The 25952-nt window shown below is 45.5% G+C and overlaps 1 protein-coding gene across 2 annotated transcripts in view; it reads right to left on the bottom strand.

The window, feature by feature from the left end:
* The window catches only part of LOC126237293 (rho GTPase-activating protein conundrum), a 227865-nt gene that overhangs the window by 43873 nt on the left and 158040 nt on the right, over window positions 1–25952 (bottom strand). For both annotated transcript variants that reach the window (XM_049947243.1, XM_049947244.1), the window contains exons 3-4: window positions 7820–8073; window positions 2690–2871 (exon numbers count right to left, since the gene is read on the bottom strand). In XM_049947243.1, the coding sequence (XP_049803200.1) occupies window positions 2690–2871; window positions 7820–8073 (436 nt within the window). The remainder of the gene's footprint in view (window positions 1–2689; window positions 2872–7819; window positions 8074–25952) is intronic.

Genomic DNA, 25952 nt, shown 5'->3' with positions numbered 1-25952 from the left:
CATGAAACCTGTGTGCAAAATATCTGTCCATTCTGAGTATGCCACCAGAAATAATTCAAATAACAGCTATGTATCAAGTATTCATAACATCTATGTGACACTGCCATGAATCTGCAAAAATGTGTGTCTGATTGTGTACATGTAACTTTATTAAAAACATTATCTTGTGCACTGTTCTTATCACCATGCATCTATTGTGTCATGCTGTTATTGTGTTCACTGATTATTGTGCCACTTCACTGAGACAGTGTTATGAAGTTTATGTTTAGAGATAGAAGTCTGGAGATCTCTACCTGTATAAGATGTGAATATGAAACTGTATCTTGTCATTACAGTGTTAATAAGTGTGGAAAGAGCCATTTAACTATAAATTTTTTGTTATGTACATCATTTACACAATCACAAAAGAAACACTTTTCGGCTATTTCAATTAGACTTCTAGCTACAATACATTGCGGAATTGACAGAAAATACCAGTTGGGGACTTTTCCAACAGGGCATGCCTTGCCATTTGTTATGTGCTGTTCTTCTCCATAGGGCACAAATCCAGGAGGCACTTAGCATGAGGATTTCATCTTCTTGTTGAAGTTTTTGTTAAGATTGTAGCTCCCAGTGATTCCTCAGAACTGACTGCTCTTCCACAGATAAATTTTGAGTGTTGATGAGTTTTATACAATCTTCTGCAATATTCAAGATGAGCTTACTTTTGATCAGTTTCTCTGTCTGTTTAGGCATACAGTTCTGTTTATATTCTGTGATCCTGATTTTAATACATTGTCCAGTAATTTCAAAATATCCTTTACAGCATGATCATGATGTGTGTGTTTGTCTTTGGCTGAAATGAGACACTCATTAATTTCTTTTTGCTGAATTATACAAATGCCAGTAACTCTCACCTGACCACTGATTCCTTAAAGAATCAAACACTGAATGAGTATAGTCTGAGAAATTTGCACTCTACTTAAAAAGAGCTAATTTTTCACACATCTCACTGTTTATGTCATAACTCCTGAATGACACACACTGGCCAGTCACATTGATGTGACCCCTTGGAAAAAGCTTCAAGCTTTTGCTATGTGAACCACAGCGAGAAGTTAACAAAAAGAGTCAGTGAGGTTCTGGGAGGTACTGACAGGGATGTGGAGCCATGCCGACTCCAATGTCATTGCCAGCTGCACTAGGTTTGTCTGTTGAGAATACTTGGTGCAAACAGCTCGATCGAGTTGGTCTCACAGATTCTCAATTGGTTTTAAATCTGGGGAGTTTGGTGGCCAGGGGAGTATGCTAAACTCATCCTGGTGGTCTCTGAAACACACATATACACTGCGAGTTATGTAACATGTTGCATTATCCTGCTGGAAGATGCCATTGTGCCAAGGAAAAGTAAACTGCATGTAGGCGCGGATGTGGTCCGAAAGGATGGATGCGTACCTGTGTTGATCCGTTGTGCCTTCCAGAATGATGAGATCACCCAACACCCTCCGGATAGGACTCTTCTGATGATTATTGCACGGTATTTGCTTTCAGAAATTTCATGTCTTGTAGCCAACGACCATCTGTCCGATAAAACATGATTCATCTCAAAAGGCTACCTGTCCCCACTCAGTGGATGTCCAGTTGAAGTGCTGGTGTGCAAGTTCTAGTGTTTGTCGCCGATGAACAGCAGTCAGCATAAGTGCATGAACCACGCACCTGCTGCAGAGGATCATGCACAGCAACTTTCACTGAATGGTCATTGAGAAGACACTGCTGGTAGCTCCTTTGTTCATCTGGGTGGATGGTTGTTCAACAGCCGAAAGTCTATTTGCCTGTACACATCTCTGCAGTCGTCAGTTATCTCTGTCATCTATGGTCTGCTGCGCACTGTGGTTGCCTCGGAGCCAATTCTTGTACAGCGCCATTTTGCCATGCTTGGCACACTTTGGTTAATCTCATCTGTTTTAGAAATGCTTCCACCATTAGCCCACAGAGGGCTGATAGCATTGATCCACCTTCAATTTACATGTAGTGTTTCACAGCCGCTGGATCTGTGTGATGTCTGTTATTTTGAAGGAACAGACACTGTGCATTCAAATAATTGATAAGTCTGGCTGGGCAATGGATACACTTTCATCAGTGTGAATGCACAGATACATCTGACCTCCTGTGGGAATCTGTAAGTAGTGAACAGGAGTATAATAGACAGGGACTGTGGATACGTGGCGCTCGATGGGAGTGTGGATCAGCCGTGAGGCATGCTGAGATAGTCTGTGTAGTTGTGATAACACTGTGTCCTGGATGGCACAGTTAAGAAAAATTATACATTTCTCTCGTTACCGCTGAGTCCACTTAAAGTCCCTCTGTAGCTTATAGCAGTGATCCCCCTTCAATTTACATACATCTTATAAATGTTTAGCATATAGCCATATTTACAAATTAATTTGCAATGTGAATGTAAAATGACTCATTCCACATCATTACAATTTATTGTGCAAAATGACCCATGAAGCATGAAACTAACAAACTAACTAACTGACCAACTAACAGACCACCATGAGCAGTGGGGGACACTTCTAAGAGAAAGATGGCCATTTGCGTGGGCATTATGTCAAATTATCAATCAAATAATCCTTGGCCAAAGAATCTCCAGATAATATGTCAAGAAGTGGCTCTGAAAGTCTCAAAGATTACACATATTGCTGTTACTTACAAAAATTTAGGAGGTGACCGAGAAAGACCATTCCAGTCATGGTGACCAGCTCTCGGCAGGAATACGTGGCCAGGTGTCTGTGACCACACTTCATTGGTAGAACCTTCAGCTTCATCTGTTGGGAGGTCAGAATCCAAGGAGTCTGGTGTTGCACTCCGCGATCTCGTGCCAGTGCTTGAATTCTAGAAAATTATTACTCTGGTAAGAAAAATTATACCAAAAATGAATATATCTGAGACAGACTTACTTTGAGTAGCAATCTCCACCCAATTATAAGCCATTTTATCAGAACAAAGCAGGTACTAACCTCGTATGAATTTTGTTTGATGGTGTGCTTCTGGATGTTCTGCCAAGTTGCACAGTTAATGCTTAAAAGTGAAACAACAATTTGGCAGAACAACTGGAAGCACACCATTAACACAGAATGCTGAGGAGAATTGAGCAATGACATGAGTTTTGTTGTTTTCTATAAGACAAAATTTGCAGAAGCCCATAAATTTATTTCCACTTATAATTCTATGGTACAGTTATGGATTGCTACTGGCCATGTGGGCAGTATAGTGGATGATACTGGGAACCTAATGACAAGCATCAGACAGATCAAACTCCCTGTGGCATTAATTACCATGCATTAACTCAGATCATATCTAAAACCAATCACTGAGGTTGTTGTTGGGGTGACATTGCTTATATGTTAAAGATGGAAGGAGGAAAGCTAAGTTAACTACAGGAAAGGAAGGCCACTGTAACGCCTTCATTAAAACTTCATCATAAACAGTGCCTCACATGGATACTGACGGTTTTGTCTAGCCCTGAGGAGCTGATACATTGCACATACACTATGTGATCAAAAGCATGTGGACATCCCCAAAAACATACGTTTTTCATATTAGGTGTACTGTGCTGCCACCTACTGCCAGGTACTCCACATCAGCGACCTCAGTAGTCATTAGACATCGTGAGAGAGCAGAACAGAGTGCTCTGTGGAACTCACAGACTCCAAACGTGGTCGGGTGACTGGGTGTCACTTGTGTCATACATCTGTACGCGATATTTCCACACTCCTAAACATCCCTAGGTCCACTGTTTCCAATGTGGTAGTGAAGTGGAAACGTGAAGGGACACGTACATCACAAAAGCGTACAGGCTGACATCATGTGTTGACTGACAGAGGGCGCTGACAGATGAAGAGGGTTTTAATGTGACAACATCTATCCAGACCATCACATAGGAATTCCAAACCGCTTCAGAATCCACTGCAAATACTATGACAGTTATGCGGGAGGTGAGAAAACTTGGATTTCATGGTCGAGTGGCTGCTCATAAGCCACACATCATGCTGGTAAATGCCAAACAACGCCTCGCTTGGTGTAAGGAGCATAAACATTGGACAACTGAACAGTGGAAAAACGTTGTGTGGAGTGACGAATAATGGTACACAATATGGCGAGCCCATGGCAGGTTGTGGGTATGGCGAATGCTCGGTAAGCATTATCTGCCAGCGTGTGTAGTGCCACCAGTAAAATTTGGAGGTGATGGTGCGATCATCTTTTTCACGAAGAGGGCTTTCACTCGTTGTTGTTTTGCGTGGCACTATCACAACACAGGCCTACATTGATGTTTTAAGCACCTTCTTGGTTCCCACTGTTGAAGAGCAATTTGGAGATGGCGATTGCATTTTCAGCATGGCCTATGGCAGAGTGGTTACACGACAATAACATCCCTGTAATGGACTGACCTGCACAGAGTCCTGACCTGAATCTACGGAACACCTTTGGGATGCTTTGGAATGCTGACTTCGTGTCAGGCCTCACCGACTGACATCCAAACCTCTCCACAGTGCAGCAATCCGTGAAGAATGGACTGCCATTACCCAGGAAACCTTCCAGCACCTGATTGAATGCATGCCTGCGAGAGTGGAAGGTGTCATCAAGGCTAAGGATGGGCCAACACCATACTGAATTCCAGCAACATTACCGATGGAGGGCGCCACAAACTTGTAAGTCATTTTCAGCTATGTGTTCGGATACTTTTGATCGCACAGTGAATTATGACACACAATTTCAGCTCTTTTAATGTAATTGCAATGCCAGATACCAAATCTACCCCCCCCCCCCCCCCCACACACACACACCATTTCCAAATTCAAGGTAAACCATTTAAATTGTCAAAATATTAGCTTGCTAAACTGATGTAGCAGAGGTCTTGCCTCCCAGTTTTCTGGGCTAGTGATTCCTATACAGCATTGCCTGTTTCCTTCTTGTTTTTTGTGCAGTTCACAGTGAAGATTTTCCAAGAAGAAAGTAAACCATTTAACATTATAAAACTGTTATAGAATCATTTGAAAAGTATTCCAACAATTAGTTTGTCTGTCAAACTAATATGACAAAGGGCAAACATTGTAAGTTCTGAACACATGATTACTCACCACTCAAGAAACTACAATGAGAAATATTATGGAGTTATTTCACACAATCAAGGTGGCACATGCCAATATCTCTTCAGATGCCTTCTGTCACTTTGTGCGACCAGTGCCATCTTGTACAACACTATGTCAGTGTCCAAGAAGGAATCTGTTTGAAATGAGCTGCTCACCCTGCTGCCTCCATTGTACAAACACTTAAAAGGTGGCATAACAGAAATACCACCAAATTTAACACCACTTTCTTTTATGAGAGAGGGGCGAGAACTTCTAACCTTTTCAGACAATTTTAGTTTTTTGGGAGTTAAACTTCTGGGCATCACTTCTATAAGGCTTTCTGACATTGTCCATTTTCTCAGTTCTCCATTGTCGTTTTTTGGCAATAAGTTGTACAAGGGCAGAGCATGAGACTCAAAGAAAATGCATTAACATTAATATCAACATACATGTTTTCCAAACGATTATACAGTGCTTGGCAGAAGGAACCAATATCAGCTACACCCTGCACTATTCCAGTGATGCATGGAACTAGGAAACCAATTACTGATAGTGTCCTTCCATGCACTCTAATCGCCTATCATTTTATTCTCACTATCCCTATGCAGTATGTATGAAGTGGTCTATCTCAAAAACCATTTTATTTCTGTTAATTCAGACACTCCCATCAGCCACTGCACCCTGCTTCTTCTCAGAGTGCATGAATAGTAGTGATTCACCAGCTGCAGCGACCTTTTTCCATGCTTTGAGCATTCAGTGGTGGTCTTCCTGTATACCTGGTAATCTTTGTGCCTTGTGTTGCATGATTAGCTGCTAGATTTACATCACATAAAAATATCTTTTCGCCATTAGAGCTTACGTTGCATTCATCACCCGTCAAAAGCACTGTACAAAAATTTTAGTGCGTGCATACATAAAATGTAAGCTGTGGTCATGTTTTGGCCAGTAAATAAAAATATTTCATTAAATCTTATATCTCTACATATGTAAACTGAAGTCCCCTTCTCACTTCTATTTGTTGCCTACGGGATAGTCTCTGGTACTACTGTAGAGATTTTGATACTAACTTGAAATTCCCGGGACCGATATCTTGTCAATATCAATATCAATAATTACACTTATGCTCATAAATTAAGGATGATTTCAGAATGTTGTGCCACACAACGTGACACTAAGCAAAATGCGCTAATAGCATAGGCACATAGGGAACACACACGACACGGTGATAAGTTGAGAAAACCGTCCCGAAACACATGTGCTACAAAATGCCACTGTTTGCTGTGCATATACCCCAACATCAATATGGGATATGACCAGAATGCACACGTACACAGGCCACACAATGGGTTGGCATTCTCTTGGTCAGGTGGTCGAGCAGCTGCTGGGTTATAGCCTCCCATTCTTGCACCAGTGCTTGTTGGAGCTCCTGAAATGTTGTAGGGGTTTGAAGACGTGCAGCGATATGTTGACCGAGAGCATCCCAGATGTGCTCGATGGGGTTTTGGTCTGGCGAACTGGCAGGCCACTCTTTTCGCCTGATACCTTCTGTTTAAAGGTGCTCCTCCACGATGGCTGCTCGGTTATCATCCATCAGGACAAAGGTGGGACCCACTGCACCCCTGAAAAGGCGGACATATTGGTGCAAAATGACGTCTCGATACACCTCACCTGTTACAGTTCCTCTGTCAAAGACGTGCAGGGGTGTACGTGCACCAATCATAATCCCACCCCACACCATCGAACCATGACCTCCATACAGGCCCCTTTCAAGGACATTAAGGGGTTTGTATCTGGTTCCTGGTTCAAGCCTGATGAAAACCCGGCAAGAATCACTGTTCAGACTATACTTGGACTCGTCTGTGAACATAACCTGGCACCATTGTTCCAATGACATGTACTGTGTTCTTGATACCAGAATTTACGGGCTCTCCTGTGACCAGGGGTCAGTGGAATGCACCTTGCAGGTCTCTGGGCGAATAAACCAAGTCCGTTGAGTCCTCTGTAGACTGTGTGTCTGGAGACAACTGTTCCAGTGGCTGCGGTAAGGTCCCGAGCAAGGCTACCTGCAGTACTCAGGGGCCGTATGCGGGCACTTCTGGTGAGATATCGGTCGTCTTGTGGTGTTTTACACTGTGGACGTCCCGTACTGTAGCGCCTGGACATGTTTCCTGTCTGCTGGGATCGTTGCCATAATCTTGAGATCACACTTTGTGGCACACGGAGGGCCCGTGCTACGACCTGCTGCATTTGACCAGCCTCCAGTCGCCCTAGTATTCTATCCCTCATAACGTCATCAATATGTGTTCTTTGACCCATATTCAACATACAATCAGCACGTCTGAAAACGTCTGCACACCTACTCGCTGCACCGTATTCTGACATGCACCAACACACCTCTGCGTATGTGGACTGCTGCCAGTGCCACCGTGCGACGACCGCAGGTCAGATGCACCGCATGGTTATACCCCGAGGTGATTTAAACCCGCAAACCGCCCACCAGAGCTTTGTTTCGCCCTGTATCAGCATTAACCTTAATTTATGAGCATGAGCGTAGAAAGAATCGTTGAGATTCTGGATTCCCACGGCGGATGAACATGAATGTATATGATTAAGTTCATGCGGAACCTCGTGTGCGAGTCCTAATTGGCCAATTTTTTTTCTTTTTTGCTGCATTGCTTGAGCTTCTTCGCCGTGTTTTCCGGCGCGCTTACCTCCACGTCCCGGAAGACGTCTCTGATGTCTGGCTTTCGCGCGCGCCCCCTGGGTTGGCGGGCATTGCGCCTGCGCACTGTCCTGTTGAGCGTGCGCACGCGCCTGCGCACGGCCTCGGCGTGGTGGGGGGCGAGCTGCAGCGCCCTCAGCGCCGGGTCCAGCTGGTCGTCGCGCAACTCGCGGCCTTCGCGGAACGCCGCCGCCAGCTGCGAGAGGCCTGCGGCCACCAGCCACTCTGCCTCCTGCTCGCCCTCTGCAGTCACAAAACACGAGCACACATCAATCATAGGCTACTGGAAATCAGTATAAAGGCAAGGTTCATACGAAAGTATCTGTACAATATCTGAAGCACACATATATCGAATTTATAAAGAAAGCAGATGTTGACAAATGTGAAAATTACCCAACTATCAGTTTAATAAGCCACGGCTGCAAAATACTAACACGAATTCTTTACAGACGAATGGAAAAACTGGTAGAAGCTGAGCTCGGGGAAGATCAATTTGGATTCCGTAAAAATACTGGAACACGTGAGGCATACTGACCCTACGACTTATCTTAGGAAATGGGATTAAGGAAAGGCAAACCTACGTTTCTAGCATGTGTAAACTTAGAGAAAGCTTTTGACAATGTTGACTGGAATACTCTCTTTCAAATTCTGAAGGTGGCAGGGGTAAAATACAGGGAGCGAAAGGCTATTTACAATTTGTACAGAAAGCAGATGGCAGTTAAAACAGTCGAGGGGCATGAAAGGGGAACAGTGGTTAGGAAGGGAGTGAGAAAGGGTTGTAGCCTATCCCCGATGTTATTCAATCTGTATATTGAGCAAGCAGTAAAGGAAACAAAAGAAAAATTCGGAGTAGGATTTAAAATCCATGGAGAAGAAATAAAAACTTTGAGGTTCGCCAGTGACATTGTAATTCTGTCAGAGACAGCAAAGGACTTGGAAGAGCAGCTGAAAGGAATGGACTGTGTCTTGAAAGGAGGGTATAAGATGAACATCAACAAAAGCAAAACGAGGATAATGGAATGTAGTCGAATTAGATCGGGTGATGCTGAGGGAATTAGATTAGGAAATGAGACACTTAAAATAGTAAAGGAGTTTTGCTATTTGAGGAGCAAAATAACTGATGATGATCGAAGTAGAGGGGATATAAAATGTAGACTGGCAATGGCAAGGAAAGCGTTTCTGAAGAAGAGAAATTTGTTATCATCAAGTATAGATTTAACTGTCAGGAAGTCTTTGCTGAAAGTATTTGTATGGAGTGTAGCCATGTATGGAAGCGAAACGTGGACGATAAATAGTTTAGACAAAAAGAGAATACAAGCTTTCGAAATGTGGTGCTAAAGAAGAATGCTGAATATTAAATGGGTAGATCACATAACTAATGAGGAGGTATTGAACAGAATTGGAGAGAAGAGAAATTTGTGGCACAACATGACTAGAAGAAGGGATCGGTTGGTAGGACATGTTTTGAGGCATCAAGGGATCACCAATTTAGTATTGGAGAGCAGCGCGGAGGGTAAAAATCGTAGAGGGAGGCCAAGAGATGAATACGCTAAGCAGATTCAGAAGGGTGTAGGTTGTAGTAGGTACGGGGAGATGAAGAAGCTTGCACAGGATAGAGTAGCATGGAGAGCTGCATCAAACCAGTCTCTGGACTGAAGACCACAAAGACAACAACAACAATGAAAGTAGTGGGTACATGTGAGACGTAAACAGTCATGACGTAGTTGCACTGATAAGCCAAAACATTATGACCACTGCCCTCTGCGACGTTGGATGCCGCCTGGTGGCGTTGCAGGAATATGAAGCGGTAACAGTAGTACGTAAGCGGAGCAGCCAAGGATGGGGGATCACCCTTGCGACGCTATGGGCTGCAAGTGGGGAAATCCATTGAGATAAGCGACTTTTAAAACGGGCAGATTATTATTAAGCAGATCCTGTGAAAGTATCTAGAAAAAGTATCTAAAAAGTATCTAAAAGTATCTAGAAAACGTCGAAGCTGGTCGAAAGTTCACGTGCTACTGTCGTGAGCGTCGACGGAAAGAGAATGAAGGACAGTGAAACTACCACTAGGCGCTGAATGGTTGGACGTCCACTAATCGTTACAGAACATGGGGTTCGGAGGCTTGCCTGCTTTGTAAAGTGGGATGGATCGTGAACTGTGCCACCTCTGCCGAAAGAACACAAAGCTGGTGCACACACAAGTGTTTCGGAGCACACCGTTCATAGTTAATTGTGGAACATGGAGCTCCGCAGCAGACCACCCCTGTCACTTGTTGACCCAACGACACCGTAAATTACGATTGCAGTGGACACGGGGCCATCGGGATTCGACCGTCGATCGATAGAAACGTACTGGCTCTTCGGGTGAATCACATTTTTGCTATACTTGATCGCAAGTCGTCTCCACAAATGGCGCCGTCGAGGTGAACGGCGGCTCGAAACGTGCAGCGCACCACTGACGCAGGCTGGTGGGAGCAGAATTATGCTGTGGGAGACATTCCTCTGTGCTTGAATGGTAGTAATCGAAGATACGCTGACAACGGCGAACTTGTGACAGCCAGAGCGAGAGCACCAGCAGCAGCGAGTACTGTTTGTATAAAGCGTTTATTTTGCATTTTGTTTACGACCTTCCACTAAGGAAGGGATTCTATTTGTGTTTATCTGCTCTGCATAGAAACTAACGGTTCTTGATCGTTAGGAGAGAAATTTATTTTGTACTTATTTGCTGCGCTTAGCTTTTAAATAGTTTTTCTGGGAAAACCTAGCGTAGTTTTCGCGTCTCGTATTTCAGTGAGTGTTTCTTGATTATCAGAGTAGCTCATCAGAAGATTATCTTGGGAATTTGTCACCGTATAGAGTAGGGTAAACATAGTCCTGTGTAGGGACTGTGGTTGTTGTGAGCGGACGCAAGGAGAATTGGCCACTCTTCGGGGGCAGGTGGAGGCTTTGTCTGTTAGGCTCATCGAGCTCGAGGCGCAGGCGTCGGCTCGTAGTGGCGTTGGGGCAACTGTGGTGAGACCTATGCCTACTTCGGTGGCCTTGGAATCACATGGAACCCCTGATGTCGCTGCGTCTTCCGGCAGTGAGCATCTTACCGGTCAGCCATCACTCCAGGGTGAATGGCGGACAGTGGTGGGCTCGCGCGTGCCTGGCCGAAAGGCGAAGGTGGGATCTGGCCGCGTGGCAGCTGCCTTACCCCTTTCCAACAGGTACGGGGTGCTTCCTAGTGGTGATGACATCGTTTCCGAGCCACCACAGGATGCCTCGCCTGTTGGGCCAGTGGCCGATTCTCCGGCAAGGTCCCGACAGTCACAGAGGGCGGGCCTATTAGTTATAGGGAGCTCCAACGTTAGGCGGGTTATGGAGCCTCTCAGGAAAATAGCGGGTAGGTCGGGGAAGAATGCCAGTGTGCACTCGGTGTGCTTGCCGGGGGGTCTCGTCCGTAATGTGGAGGAGGCCCTTCCGGCAGCTATTGAACGCACTGGGTGTGACCGGCTGCAGATAGTAGCACATGTCGGAACGAATGACGCCTGCCGCTTGGGTTCTGAGGCCATCCTTGGTTCCTTCCGGCGGCTGGCTGATTTGGTGAAGACAACCAGCATCGCACGCGGAGTGCAAGCTGAGCTTAATATCTGCAGCATAGTGCCCAGAGTCGATCGCGGTCCTCTGGTTTGGAGCCGTGTGGAGGGTCTAAACCAGAGGCTCAGACGACTCTGCGACTATAATGGTTGCAAATTCATCGACCTCCGTTATTGGGTGGAGAACTGTAGGGCCCCCCTAGACAGGTCAGGCGTGCACTACACACCGGAAGCAGCTACTAGGGTAGCAGAGTACGTGTGGCGTGCACACGGGGGTTTTTTAGGTTAGAGGGACCCCCCCCCCCTTGGGCGAAACGATAAAATACCTGACGGCTTACCAGAGAGAACATCAGCATCGTTGATAAAGAACGTCCGTCCTCAGAGACCAAAAACAGGAAAAGTTAACGTAATATTGGTAAACTGCAGGAGTATCCAGGGCAAGGTTCCTGAATTAGTATCGCTTATTGAAGGAAATAGTGCGCATATAGTATTAGGAACGGAAAGTTGGTTAAAACCGGAAGTGAACAGTAACGAAATCCTAGACACAGAATGGAATATATACCGCAAGGATAAGATAAACGCCAATGGTGGAGGAGTATTTATAGCAGTAAAGAATTCAATAATATCCAGTGAAGTTATTAGCGAATGCGAATGTGAAATAATCTGGGTTAAGTATCAAAGGTGGGTCAGATATGATAGTCGGATGCTTCTATAGACCACCTGCATCAGCAACCATAGTAGTTGAGCGCCTCAGAGAGAACCTGCAGAACGTCGTGAAGAAGTTTCGTGATCATACTATTGTAATAGGGGGAGACTTCAATCTACCAGGTATAGAATGGGATAGTCACACAATCAGAACTGGAGCCAGGGACAGAGACTCTTGTGACATTATCCTGACTGCCTTGTCCGAGAATTACTTCGAGCAGATAGTTAGAGAACCAACTCGTGAAGCTAACGTTTTAGACCTCATAGCAACAAATAGACCGGAACTTTTCGACTCCGTGAATGTAGAAGAGGGTATCAGTGATCATAAGTCAGTGGTTGCATCAATGACTACAAGTGTAATAAGAAATGCCAAGAAAGAAAGGAAAATATATTTGCTTAACAAGAGTGATAGGGCACAAATCGCAGAATATCTGAGTGACCACCATCAAACGTTCATTTCTGAGGAAGAGGATGTGGAACAAAAATGGAAAAAATTCAGAAACATCGTCCAGTACGCCTTAGATAAGTTCGTACCGACTAAGGTCCAAAGCGAGGGGAAAGATCCACCGTGGTATAACAATCATGTACGAAAGGTACTACGGAAACAAAGAAAGCTTCATCATAGGTTTAAGAGTAGTCGAATCATAGCTGATAAGGAAAAATGGTTCAAATGGCTCTGAGCACTATGGGACTCAACTGCTGTGGTCATTAGTCCCCTAGAACTTAGAACTACTTAAACCTAACTAACCTAAGCACATCACAAACATCCATGCCCGAGGCAGGATTCGAACCTGCGACCGTAGCAGTCGCACGGTTCCGGACTGCGCGCCTAGAACCGCGAGAGATAAGGAAAAGCTGAACGAAGCGAAAAAGAGCGTAAAGAGAGCAATGAGAGAAGCATTCAACGAATTCGAACATAAAACATTGGCAAACAATCTAAACAAGAACCCTAAAAAGTTTTGGTCATATGTAAAATCGGTAAGCGGATCTAAATCCCCTATTCAGTCACTCGTTGACCACGATGGCACCGAAACAGAGGACGACCGAAGAAAGGCAGAAATACTGAATTCAGTGTTCCGAAACTGTTTCACTGCGGAAAATCGTAACACGGTCCCTGACTTCAGCCGTCGCACGGACGCCAAAATGGAAAATATTGAAATAAACGATATCGGAATTGAAAAACAACTGCTATCACTTAGTAGCGGAAAAGCATCCGGACCAGACGAGATACCCGTAAGATTCTACAGTGATTATGCTAAAGAACTTGCCCCCTTTCTATCAGCAATTTATCGTAGATCTCTGGAAGAACGTAAAGTACCTAGCGACTGGAAGAAAGCGCAGGTCGTTCCCATTTTCAAGAAGGGTCATAAATCAGATGCGAATAATTATAGGCCTATTTCGCTTACGTCAATCTGTTGTAGAATAATGGAACATGTTTTATGTTCTCGTATTATGACGTTCTTAGATAATACAAATCTCCTTCATCATAACCAACATGGATTCCGCAAACAGAGATCATGTGAAACTCAGCTCGCCCTATTTGTCCAAGAAATTCACAGTGCCGTAGACACTGGCGAGCAGATTGATGCCGTATTCCTGGACTTCAGGAAGGCATTTGATACGGTTCCGCACTTACGTTTAGTGAAAAAAAAATACGAGCTTACGGAATATCGGACCAGGTTTGTGATTGGATTCAGGATTTCCTAGAAGAAAGAACACAACATGTCATTCTTAACGGTTCAAAATCTGCAGATGTAGAGGTAATTTCGGGAGTACCGCAAGGAAGCGTGATAGGACCTTTATTGTTTACAATATACATAAATGACTTAGTTGACAACATCGGTAGCTCCGTGAGGCTATTTGCAGATGACACGGTTGTCTACAAGAAAGTAGCAACATCAGAAGACTCGTACGTACTCCAGGAAGACCTGCAGAGGATTAATGAATGGTGCGACAGCTGGCAGCTTTCCCTAAACGTAGATAAATGTAATATAATGCGCATACATAGGGGCAGAAATCCATTCCAGTACGATTATGCCATAGGTGGTAAATCATTGGAAGCGGTAACGACCGTAAAATACTTAGGAGTTACTATCCGGAGCGATCTGAAGTGGAATATCACATAAAACAAATAGTGGGAAAAGCAGGCGCCAGGTTGAGATTCATAGGAAGAACTCTAAGAAAATGTGACTCATCGACGAAAGAAGTAGCTTACAAAACGCTTGTTCGTCCGATTCTTGAGTATTGCTCATCAGTATGGGACCCTTACCAGGTTGGATTAATAGAAGAGATAGACATGATCCAGAAAAGCAGCGCGATTCGTCATGGGGACATTTAGTCAGCGCGAGAGCGTTACGGAGATGCTGAACAAGCTCCTGTGGCGGACACTTCAAGAAAGGCGTTACGCAATACGGAGAGGTTTATTATCGAAATTACGAGAGAGCACATTCCGGGAAGAGATGGGCAACATATTACTACCGCCCACATATATCTCGCGTAATGATCACAACGAAAAGATCCGAGAAATTAGAGCAAATGCGGAGACTTACAAGCAGTCGTTCTTCCCACGCACAATTCGTGAATGGAACAGGGAAGGGGGGATCAGATAGTGGTACAATAAGTACCCTCCGCCACACACCGTAAGGTGGCTCGCGGAGTATAGATGTAGATGTAGATGTACCTGAATTCCTTCTAGTTTGATGTCTCCTCTGACGACGATGTCATATTTCGGCAATATAATTGTTCGTGTCTCGGAGTCAGGACCGTGCAACAATGGTTTGAGGAGCGTTATAGTGAACTCACGTTGATGTCTCGGCGATCAGATTCGCCTGATGTAAATCCTATGGAGCCTATCTGGGTCGCTATCGGGCGCCATCACCGTATACGCAAATCAGCGGCCCGTTACTTACGCGAATTACACGACCTTTGCGTAGACATCTAATGCCACATACCTCCAAAAACCTACCAACAAACTGTCGGATCCCTGATATGAGGAATCAGTGATGTATTTCGTTCCAAAGAGGGGCAAACAAGCTATTGAGCAGGTGGTCATAATGTTGTGGCGTCCGCAGCTCGTGGTCTAGTGGCTAGCGTAGATGCCCCAGGATCACCTGTCCCGGGTTGGGGTTTTGTCTGCCCGGGGACTGGGTGTTTGTGTTGGCCTCGTCATCATCATTCGTGATAATGGTTAGATTAGACTGCGTAAAGAATTGGAGTGTCAAACAATTGGGACTTTGTACGGGCGCTGATGACCACGCAGTTGAACGCTCCAAAAACCAAACATCGTCATCATAATGTTTTGGCTCATCATTGTACATAGTTTCTTTCGTGAGACGAGTAACGAATTAAGGCGTTTGCGTTTCCTGGATGGAAATTGGTAAAAGGCACTTACTGTCCTGTGGTGTTACTGCATTGTTAGTGCCGTGTTCAACCTCCGTTCTTTCTATTTACCTCAGAAATTCTCTTCGGTATTGATTGTGTCAGAGTTTGTCGTTCTTGCAGTGAAATTGTCACTCACTCTTCTCGTATCCCTCTTTTTAGTTTACATAGGTCTCAAATTGCCTCCCACTGAAATAAGCAAGACTTGCAAGTATTCCCCAAAGGTTGTCTGCAGGGTTCATATCCAAGCTACGTGCAAGCCGGGGCAAGTCATCGATATCTTTATCTTCACACCACTTTTTGGGTCTAGCAGAAACGCGCACAAATGCATTATCTTGTTGAAACATTAGACTTATGTCCCCTAGATCCTAAAAAATTCTTATCAATTCTGTCTCTAGCAATTCAGTGTACGTATTAGAGTTCATTCTAGTGTTCAGCCAAGCAATGCTTGATTAACCTTTAGCACAGAAGGCTTCACAAATCATAACACTACCACACCAAAATTTCTGCTCATTGTTACCTGCTGCTCTGTTTTCGTGTCATGAAATCTATCCGGCCCACCTAAATTAAACTTATTCTCATCACTGAAGATCACTTTATACCATTCTGAAGTTGTTTTTCAACAGACTCGAGTCGACCTTGTTTATGTTTGAGTGTTAGAGTAGGTTTCTACAGTCTTTCTTGAATGCAAGATGTTTGTTATGTGACAAAAGTTATCGTTCACGTTACTGGCAACTGTAAATCAGTAGCAAGTTGAGAAGAGTAACGGTTTGTGGTCCTTTCCTTAGGCAAAAGTAGCCTTCTGGATAACTTAGCTAATTTTCTAGTTTTTCCATGTTTTCCGTTCCGACTCTGTTATGCGAGACCGAGCGAGGTGGCGCAGTGGTTAGCACACTGGACTCGCATTCGGGAGGACGACGGTTCAATCCCGCGTCCGGCCATCCTGATTTAGGTTTTCCGTGATTTCCCTAAATCGCTCCAGGCAAATGCCGGGATGGTTCCTTTGAAAGGGCACGGCCGACTTCCTTCCCTAATCCGATGAGACCGATGACCTCGCTGTCTGGTCTCCTCCCCAAAAATAACAACAACTCTATTATGCGCCCAGCCTAACGAAGTTATCAACTTTTGGCGATTAGAGAGTCCCATTTCCTTGTCCGGACATATTTTTGCTTTTACGCCACACGATAACTGTTTTCCGCATGGCACTGTCACACATGATTTATGTACACCACACCCACTGTCACTGATGAGTCTATTTCCTCTCTGCAACAAAGGGACACGCGAGCACTTTAACACCGGACGAAAGAAACCCCTTTTATACCCAGTTCTACCCTCTACCACCCGAATCGTTGATGTCTTGTTGTGCAGTTATAACCTACAACGTTCATTTTCCTACAAATATTCATGCCTTTATACTAATTTCCACTACTGTACAGCCACGGCACTATTTCTTAAGCTGCGATTACGAGGACAATGTATGGCCACAATAGTGCTGTCGTCAACATTGCTGTAATATCGTTGTAAAGCACTGCAATATTGCTGCATAACCCTGCAATATTGCTATTGCTGCACATAGTTGTTGACATATTGCTGATGTGTCGCCAGTATTGCACGCCAATGGTAGAGAATATTCCATATCTCTGGGCCGTATCTACCTCTATGCTTGTATGTAAATGGTCCCCTTGACTCTCACTCTTTCTTCTTTTGTCACGCCGACAGCGTGGCGGTGCCAAGCCACTTACTCTGAGCGGTGAGACAATATGATTTCGCTTCAGATCAAAAGAAGGCGCGCGTACGTGTGAAACCAGTTTCGCTTCACTTCGAGAAGACGGCGCGCGTAGGTAGAGGCATTCGTTTTGTTTGTTGTATACAGGAATGTGGAAGCAGGCAAACGAGACAACGACGAATTCAAAACATGTGACACGTACATTTAATTGTTAATTCAAAATATTTTAATGAACTCCTTGAGTACTTCCACCATAGGCGTCAGCAAGGAAGGACAAGTGGGGACACTTGAAATCTGGAGCGCAGCGTTTTTATTCACACAATGACGGAAAAAAATCGCAGCACCGAGAAGGGGTTGTGCAACACAAAGGAAAGTTGGTAGCCGGGTTTCTAAAAAAAAATGGTTCAAATGGCTCTGAGCACTATGGGAATTAACTTCTGAGGTCATCAGTCCCCTAGAACTTAGAACTACTTAAACCTAACTAACCTAAGGACAGCACACACATCCATGACCGAGGCAGGATTCGTACCTGCGACCATAGCGGTCGCGCAGTTCCATACTGTAGCGCCTAGAACCGCTCGGCCACGTGTTTCTACATCAGCAAGATAATGTCTATTCAGATTTAGCGCCAGTGACATTACAGTGGCGGTAGTAGCGCCATTATGAGGATGCAAATCAGGTTTGCTTTAAATACGTGTTGTACCGGTCGTTAGTGTTAGTTAAGCCGTCGGCACACGGACCTTGCTGCCGAACGTTAACGTTGAGCGTGCCAAGTTCAACGTGTTGCTGAACGCTCAGGAACGGTGCGACTTGTGCATACGGTACGTGGGCCCCAGCGTGGTATACGGTATCGCGACGCACTCTAGCGGCAGTTGTGGGATGTTTCCAGTTCGTAAATCACACTGTTTACTTAACGGGCGCGCGTAAAATTCCCACGTTAGCTCTATTAAAACGCACATTTGCTGCATCGTCCACGAAAAGGAAAGTACCATGTCCAATAAATAAGGACACAGGCTTAAAAGAGTTCCATTACAAACAGTGCGGTACTAATTTGGTTCTTGGTTGTTTCATCATTCCCACATTTTAGTAAAACCCCAAGCTCAGTCTTACATGAGGACTGTTCCTACCCCCAAGTTGCAGAATCTTTGCAACATGCGAATTACGCAGTGTAAAAGTACAAGGAGCAAAATATCTTTATACAAGTAGCGCAAGCTGCCCTGTAGATTAAGCCAATCGAACAGTCACCCCTCAAAAATTGGTTTACATAACATCAAATATTATAATATATACTTATATTAAACTAATAATTTATTATCAGAACCCAATTAAAACGGGAATGTTAAGTAAAAGAAAAATAATGAAGGGTCGAGATGCGAACCGCCGCCCCAATTAACACCTCAGCACAGGACACTGACGCTACTCATTACACTACACACACAACGTACAAGGGACCTCCAATTATTTTTTGTTAACCGTTGCTGAAAACCTTAATTGTAGATATTTACTAACTGAAATTTAATTATAGGAAGTTGTACCAAGAACAATGCATTTTGGGTGGATCTTCAGTGCGTCGCTGCCTTCAAATAGCCTACTCCCATAATACGCAAGTTACAATAATTCTTTTGCCACGAATATTATGTTTCTCATTATTTTAGTGTAACGAGTCACACAGTTAACAATGGGTTTTCCAGTGATTCTCAATTTTCTGGTCTTCATAAACGGCATATATACATATAGGCTTGAAATGAATGCCAATATGGCGCCTTACAACTCTGTACTGAAGGGAGACGGCGTGCGTGTGACGTAGGTGGCGTTGTGCCACCTCATTGGTCAACGCTCAGACGCAAGCTCAGAATATCTGACATGTCGGATATTGCTCTGCACGTTCGGAAAGACTCCCGAACCTGCTATTCCACGCTATGACGTCAGAAACTCGGCACGCTCAACGCTCAACGTTCGGATGCTCGGTCCGTGTGCCGACGGCTTTACTTTTGAGAATGGACGTGGTGAGTTGATGTTAGTCAAGAATGCCTTTAAGGCGACAAAGACTCCATTATTAACACCTCACTGAGTTTGAATGAAGTCGTGTAAGAAGATAACAAGAAGCTGCATGTTCCTTCTGTGATAATGCAGAAAGACTTGGCAGGAATGTAGCTACTGTCCACGATTTCTGGCAACGGTGCTCACGAGTACTCATGTGTAAGGTCGCAAGAAGACCGCGCTCTGTACGGAGACGTGGCTCTACAGAGAGGAAAGACCATTCTGTTCGGCGTATGGCTCTGGCGCATCGTACTGCATCTGCAGCTGAAATCTGAGCAGCAGTTGCCACAACAGTGACGCAACCAACTGTTAGAAATTGGTTACTTCAAGGTCAGCTCCGGGGCAGATGCTCTGAAGCGTACATTCCACTGACCGCAAACCACCGTCATTTACAACTTCAGTGGTGTCAAGCGAGAGCTCTTTGGAGGGCAGAGTGGAGGTCTGTTGTTTTTTCTGATGAAACTTGGTTCTGCCTCGGTGGTGGTGCTGGCTGTGTGTTGATTGGATGGAGGCTAGCTGAGGGCCTGCAACCAACCTGTCTGTGTGCTGGATACACCGCACCTACACCTGCACTTATGGTCTTTGGTGCGATTTCGTCTGACAGTAGGAGCACTCTGGTGCTTATCCCCACGGACACTGACCGCAAGCGGGGTCAGGGATTTTCTCTGCCTCGTGATGACTGGGTGTTGTGTGATGTCCTTAGGTTAGTTAGGTTTAAGTAGTTCTAAGTTCTAGGGGACTGATGACCATAGATGTTAAGTCCCATAGTGCTCAGAGCCATTTGAACCATTTGAACTGACCGCAAACTTCTAGGTCAACATAGCGCTCGTCCACACACCGCTGTTGCAACCCAACGTGTTGTGCAGTGTGTCGACATGTTGTCTCCAATCGAGCACATATGGGTCATCATCGGACAACTCCAGCGTCATCCAAAACCAGCATTAACCATCCCTGTACTGACCGACCAAGTGCAGCAGGCATGGAAGTCCATTCCACAACTTACTGCAGCCACCTGTACAACAAATGCATGCACGTTTGCATGCTTGCATTCAACATTCTGGCTTTCAAACTTGGATGGCTTATCTCGCGTTTGCATTAAACTGTGTTCTTTCAATGTTGTATGTATTGTATGTTAACCGGGGGCCTAGAAACGACGGAAGCCGGCCGGTGTGGCCGTGCGGTTCTAGGCGCTTCAGTTTGGAACCGCGTGACCGCTACGGTCGCAGGTTCGAATCCTGCCTCGGGCATGGATGTGTGTGATGTCCTTAGGTTAGTTATGTTTAAGTAGTTCTTAGTTCTAGGGGACTGATGACCACAGGTGTTAAGTCCCATAGTGCTCAGAGTCATTTGAACCATTTTTTAGAAACGACGGCGAGGCTCCTCCCCGCCGCAGCCGCAGTGGTTCACAACCCCACGACGGCTACCGCAGTCAACTTCACCCCTACGCCGTCCCACACCGAACCCAGGGTTATTGTGCAGTTCGGCCCCCGGTGGACCCCCAGGGAACGTTTCTAACCAGACGAGTGTAACTCTTACGTTTGCGTGGTAGAGTAATGGTGGTGTACGCGTGCGTGGAGAACTTGTTTGCGCAGCAATCGCCGACATAATGTAGCTGAGGCGGAATAAAGGGAACCAGCCCGCATTCGCCGTGGCAGATGGAAAACCGCCTAAAAACCATCCACAGACTGGCCGGCTCACCGGACCTCGACGGAAGTCCGCCGGGCGGATTCGTGCTGGGGACCAGGCGCTCCTTCCCACTGCGGAAAGCGGTGCGTTAGACCGCACAGTCAACCGGGCGGGCCTCTTTCAATGTTACTCACTAAAATACGTTACCTAGAAAAATGTACAAGTATTCGTATTCCCGAAATTTCATTACCCAAAATTAATTATTTTTTGGTGTTGCTATTTGTTTCCGTCACTGTATATTGAGGGTAACCATAAACTATCCGGGTTGTAGATTGTTGTGTTAACTGTGAAATTTAGTTCTTATAGCATGACATGTCTCAAACTGATCAACTCATTTATACAAAAAATCGCAACTTTTAGAGCCCCTCTTCCCCCTCACATGAAAAATGGTACCTATGACTTCCACCACAGTCCGCCCCTTAGCTGAGTGGCCAGCATGCCTGACTGCCACGCAGCGATCCCGGGTTCGACTCCCCGCCGTGTCGGAGATTTTCTCCGCTCGGGGACTGGGTGCTGTGTTGTCTTTATCAGCATTTCTTCATCATCGACACGCAATTCGTCCAATGTGGCGTCAACTGAAAAAGACTTGCCGCACAGGGGCTGAACTTCCCAAAGTGGAGGCTCGGAGCCATCAATACCAAATGCTCATTTCATTTCATTCCACCACAGCGTTTGCAGACGTCTATTGCCAGCAGGCATATCGATAACAAGAGCACTTTAAAGAAATAAATTGTTGGTGATGTACAGCAATGAGCCACAAATTTGTTTTTAGTTATTTTGTTCAAAAAGTATCGTTACCAGTTTCGAATTCACACGATTCATCGTGAGATGGCTTTCATGCTTTCGTCAAAAAATTATGCGCTGAATATGGTGAGCTGACCTACGATAAACAATAATTCACAGTTACAAACGTGTTGTCAGCAAGGTTACCCGATCTCTCCCCAACTGGGAACGTTTGGAACATTATGGGCAACGCCCTCCAAATAGCTTGGGATTTTGACGCTTTAACGCGCCAATTGGACAGAATTTGGCATGATATCCCCTCAGGAGGACATCCAGAAAATCTGTCAATTTCAAGCTGAATAGCTGCTTCCATAAGCGCCAGTGGTGGACCAGTGGGTGAATGCCCAATTTGTGAAGCCTATTCTCTTGAATAAATCATTCAATTTTTCTGAAATTGTAATCAGTTGTTTCTATGCGCATGTACGTCATATCTACCGATTTCCGTCCCATTTGGATAATTCCTGCGTGGTGCGCTCTTTTTTTTTTTGTCGTACACTGTATACCACTTGGTACCCAGGTGACGAAAGGTGTGACGCTAGAGTTTACTCTTCTTGCGAGAACTCAGACTCCTTTGGCAATTACTACCCAGTGCTATTAAAACCAACAGTCCCCCATACTTTGGTTCCAGGGGTTGGAGAGGTATGGGTCTCAAGAATCGCTGCTTCCTGTGACCTTTCACCAGATCTATGTAACAATGGAAAATTGTACTTAAATGCAGGAGGATCTGCAACGAATTGACGCATGGTGCAGGGAATGGCAATTGAATCTCAATGTAGACAAGTGCAATGTGCTGCGAATACATAGAAAGAAAGATCCTTTATAATTAAGCTCCAATATAGGTCAGCAACTGGAAGCAGTTTATCAATTAGCTCCAATATAGCAGGTCAGCAACTGGAAGCAGTTAATTCCATAAATTATCTGGAGTAGGCATTAGGAGTGATTTAAAATGGAATGACCATATAAAATTAATCGTCGGTAAAGCAGATTCCAGACTGAGATTAATTGGAAGAATCCTAAGGAGATGCAATCCGAAAACAAAGGAATTAGGTTACAGTACGCTTGTTCGCCCACTGCTTGAATACTGCTCAGCAGTGTGGGATCTGTACCAGATAGGGTTGATAGAAGAGATAGAGAAGATCCAACGGAGAGCAGCGCGCTTCGTTACAGGATCATTTCGTAATCGCGAAAGCGTTACGGAGATGATAGAAAAACTCCAGTGGAAGACTCTGCAGGAGAGACACTCAGTAGCTCGGTACGGGCGTTTGTTGAAGTTTCGAGAACATACCTTCACCGAGGAGTCAAGCAGTATATTGCTCCCTCTTACGTATATCTCGCGAAGAGACCATGAGGATAAAATCAGAGAGATTAGAGCCCCCGCAGAGGCATACCGACAATCTCTGTTTCCACGAACAATACGAGACAGGAACAGAATGGAGAACAGATAGAGGTACTCAAAGTACCCTCCGCTACACACCGTCACGTGGCTTGCGGAGTATGGATGTAGATGTAGATGTAGATCGATCTCACCGCCGCAACTAGGACCAAGACTCCCCGCTGAACACCAGAGGATGCCACTCCATGTCCTATTTGACTCTGGCTAGGACGCCACTCCATGTCCTATTTGACTCTGGCTCGACATCACGCAAGTTTTTGTGGTAGGCATCAGTAGTAAACGACGCATGAGAACTCAGTATTCTGAACCTGGCTTCCAGTGATCTGCTTCCTGGTAAGAGCCTACCTGTAACATCTGTTGGCACATGTCTGTCGAAAAATCCTACTATCTCCCGGTGGTGCAATCCTTCTGGAAGGACCCTTGTCCACCCTTCCTGTCACATTGTTGTACTGAGTCCACCGTGTCATCACTCGCTGTGCATTCATTGTGCTAAAGCCAACTGTCTGTGCTATCTGATGCTTCCATGTCCATCATGCCAATGACTGGACCTTTCTAGAAGTCCGGAAGATGGTTATAAGCTGCAAGTTTACGACATATGGACATGCTCTGCTGCGATATCCACCTCAAAAGTTACAGTAGCATTACACGTATCCAGTACCCGTCATACACACACAGCCGGCCGGTGTGGCCGAGCGGTTCTAGGCGCTTCAGTGTGGAACCGCGCGACCGCTACGGTCGCAGGTTCGAATCCTGCCTCGTGATGGCTGGGTGTTGTGTGATGTCCTTAGGTTAGTTAGGTTTAAGTAGTTCTAAGTTCTAGGGGACTGATGACCTCAGATGTTAAGCCCCATAGTGCTCAGAGCCATTTGAACCATACACACACACACACACACACACACACACACACACACACACACACACACACCATTATGCGTATGCAGTATTGGTTATTTTCTGTACCGAAACAAGCTCGCCCAAGGCTGAAATTTTAATCGACATATCCCTCAGGCCTGGAGTGCAAGATTGTTAGCGGTAGGTCAAGGTATTCATGCTATCATGCTGTAACACTTTCAGTTTCCCTTTGTGCGACTATGCTGCGTACATAAGAAAAAAAGACAGTGGTGTAGCTGCAGGTAACCACAAATAAGCAAATGGGGTTATTAGCAGTACTGCAGGAACAGCGCGTGCGGCCATGCTGGCTGCGGGAAGCGGTGTGATTTGGGAAGGCGAACCGCTGCGTTCGTGGAACCACAGCCCAGCATCTGAAACCGATACAGCCAGCTGCGGCGGCGCAGGCATATCGTGTATCGGCCACTGAACGGCCTGCCACCCGTAAACTACCGGGCGCGTCGCCGAGCCACCCGAAAGGCCGAGCAGCAAAAGCACACGGCACCAGACTTACGACTGACGTTATTACTCCTATGATGTACGGCTTCCGGGCGACAAAGAACGATTTGCCTTGCTGTTCCTTACTTAACGACTGCACGTACGTTGGAGAGAATGGCTCACATTTCCTTCGATTCACAGCAACTACACAACTGGCCATTAAAATTGCTACACCACGAAGATGGCGTGCGACAGACACGAAATTTAGCCGACACGAAGAAGATGCTGTGATATGCAAATGATTAGCTTTTCAGAGCATTCACACAACGTTGGCACCGGTGGCGACACATACAACGTCCAGACATGAGGAAAGTTTCCAACCGATTTCTCATACACAAACAGCAATTGACCGGCGTTCCCTGGTGAAACGTTGATGTGATGCCTCGTGTAGGGAGGAGAAATGCTTACCATCACATGTCCGACTTTGATAAAGGTCGGGTTGTAGCCTATCGCGATTGCGGTTTATCGTATCGCGACATTGCTGCTCGCGTTGGTCGGCTGTAACGGATCGTGCAGCCACGTCTCGATCCCTGAGGCAACACATGGAGACGTTTGCAAGACAACAACCACCTGCACGAACAGTTCGACGACGTTTGCAGCAGCATGGACTATCAGCTCGGAGACCATGGCTGCGGTTACCTTTGACGCTGCATCACAGACAGGAGCGCCTGCGATGATGTACTCAACGACGAACCTGGGTGCACGCATGGCAAAACGTCATTTTTTCCGATGAATCCAGGTTCTGTTTACAGCATCATGATGGTCGCATCCGTGTTTGGCGACATCGCGGTGAACGCACATTGGAAGCGTGTTTTCGTCATCGCCATACCGGCGTTATGGTATGGGGTGCCATTGGTTACACGTCTCGGTCACCTCTTGTTCGCACTGACGGCACTTTGAACAGTGGATGTTACATTTCAGATGTGTTACGACCCGTGGCTCCACCCTTTATTCGATCCATGCGAAACCCTACATTTAGCAGGATAATGTACGACCGCATGTTGTAGGTCCTGTACGGGCCTTTCTGGATAAAGAAAATGTTCGACTGCTGCCCTGGCCAGCAAATTCTCCAGATCTCTCACCAATTAAAAACGTCTGGTCAATGGGGGCCGAGCAACTAGCTCGTCACAATACGCCAGTCACTACTCTTGATGAACTGTGGTATAGTGTTGAAGCTGCATGGGCAGCTGTATCTGTACACGCCATCCAAGCTCTGTTTGACTCAATGCCCAGGCGTATCAAGACCGTTTTTGCGGCCAGAGGTGGTTGTTCTGGGTATTGATTTCTCAGGATCTATGCACCCAAACGAGTGAAAATGTAACCACATGTCAGTTCTAGTATAATATATTTGTCGAATGAATACCCGTTTATCATCTCCATTTCTTCTTGGTGTAGCAATTTTAATGGCCAGTAGTGTACATTAACAAATGCCGAATTTTCTGTTTTA

Source organism: Schistocerca nitens, chromosome 2, assembly GCF_023898315.1.
Source record: "Schistocerca nitens isolate TAMUIC-IGC-003100 chromosome 2, iqSchNite1.1, whole genome shotgun sequence".
In the NCBI taxonomy this organism is placed as follows: Eukaryota; Metazoa; Arthropoda; class Insecta; order Orthoptera; family Acrididae; genus Schistocerca; species Schistocerca nitens.
This window is presented reverse-complemented; position numbering and strand designations above follow the sequence as displayed.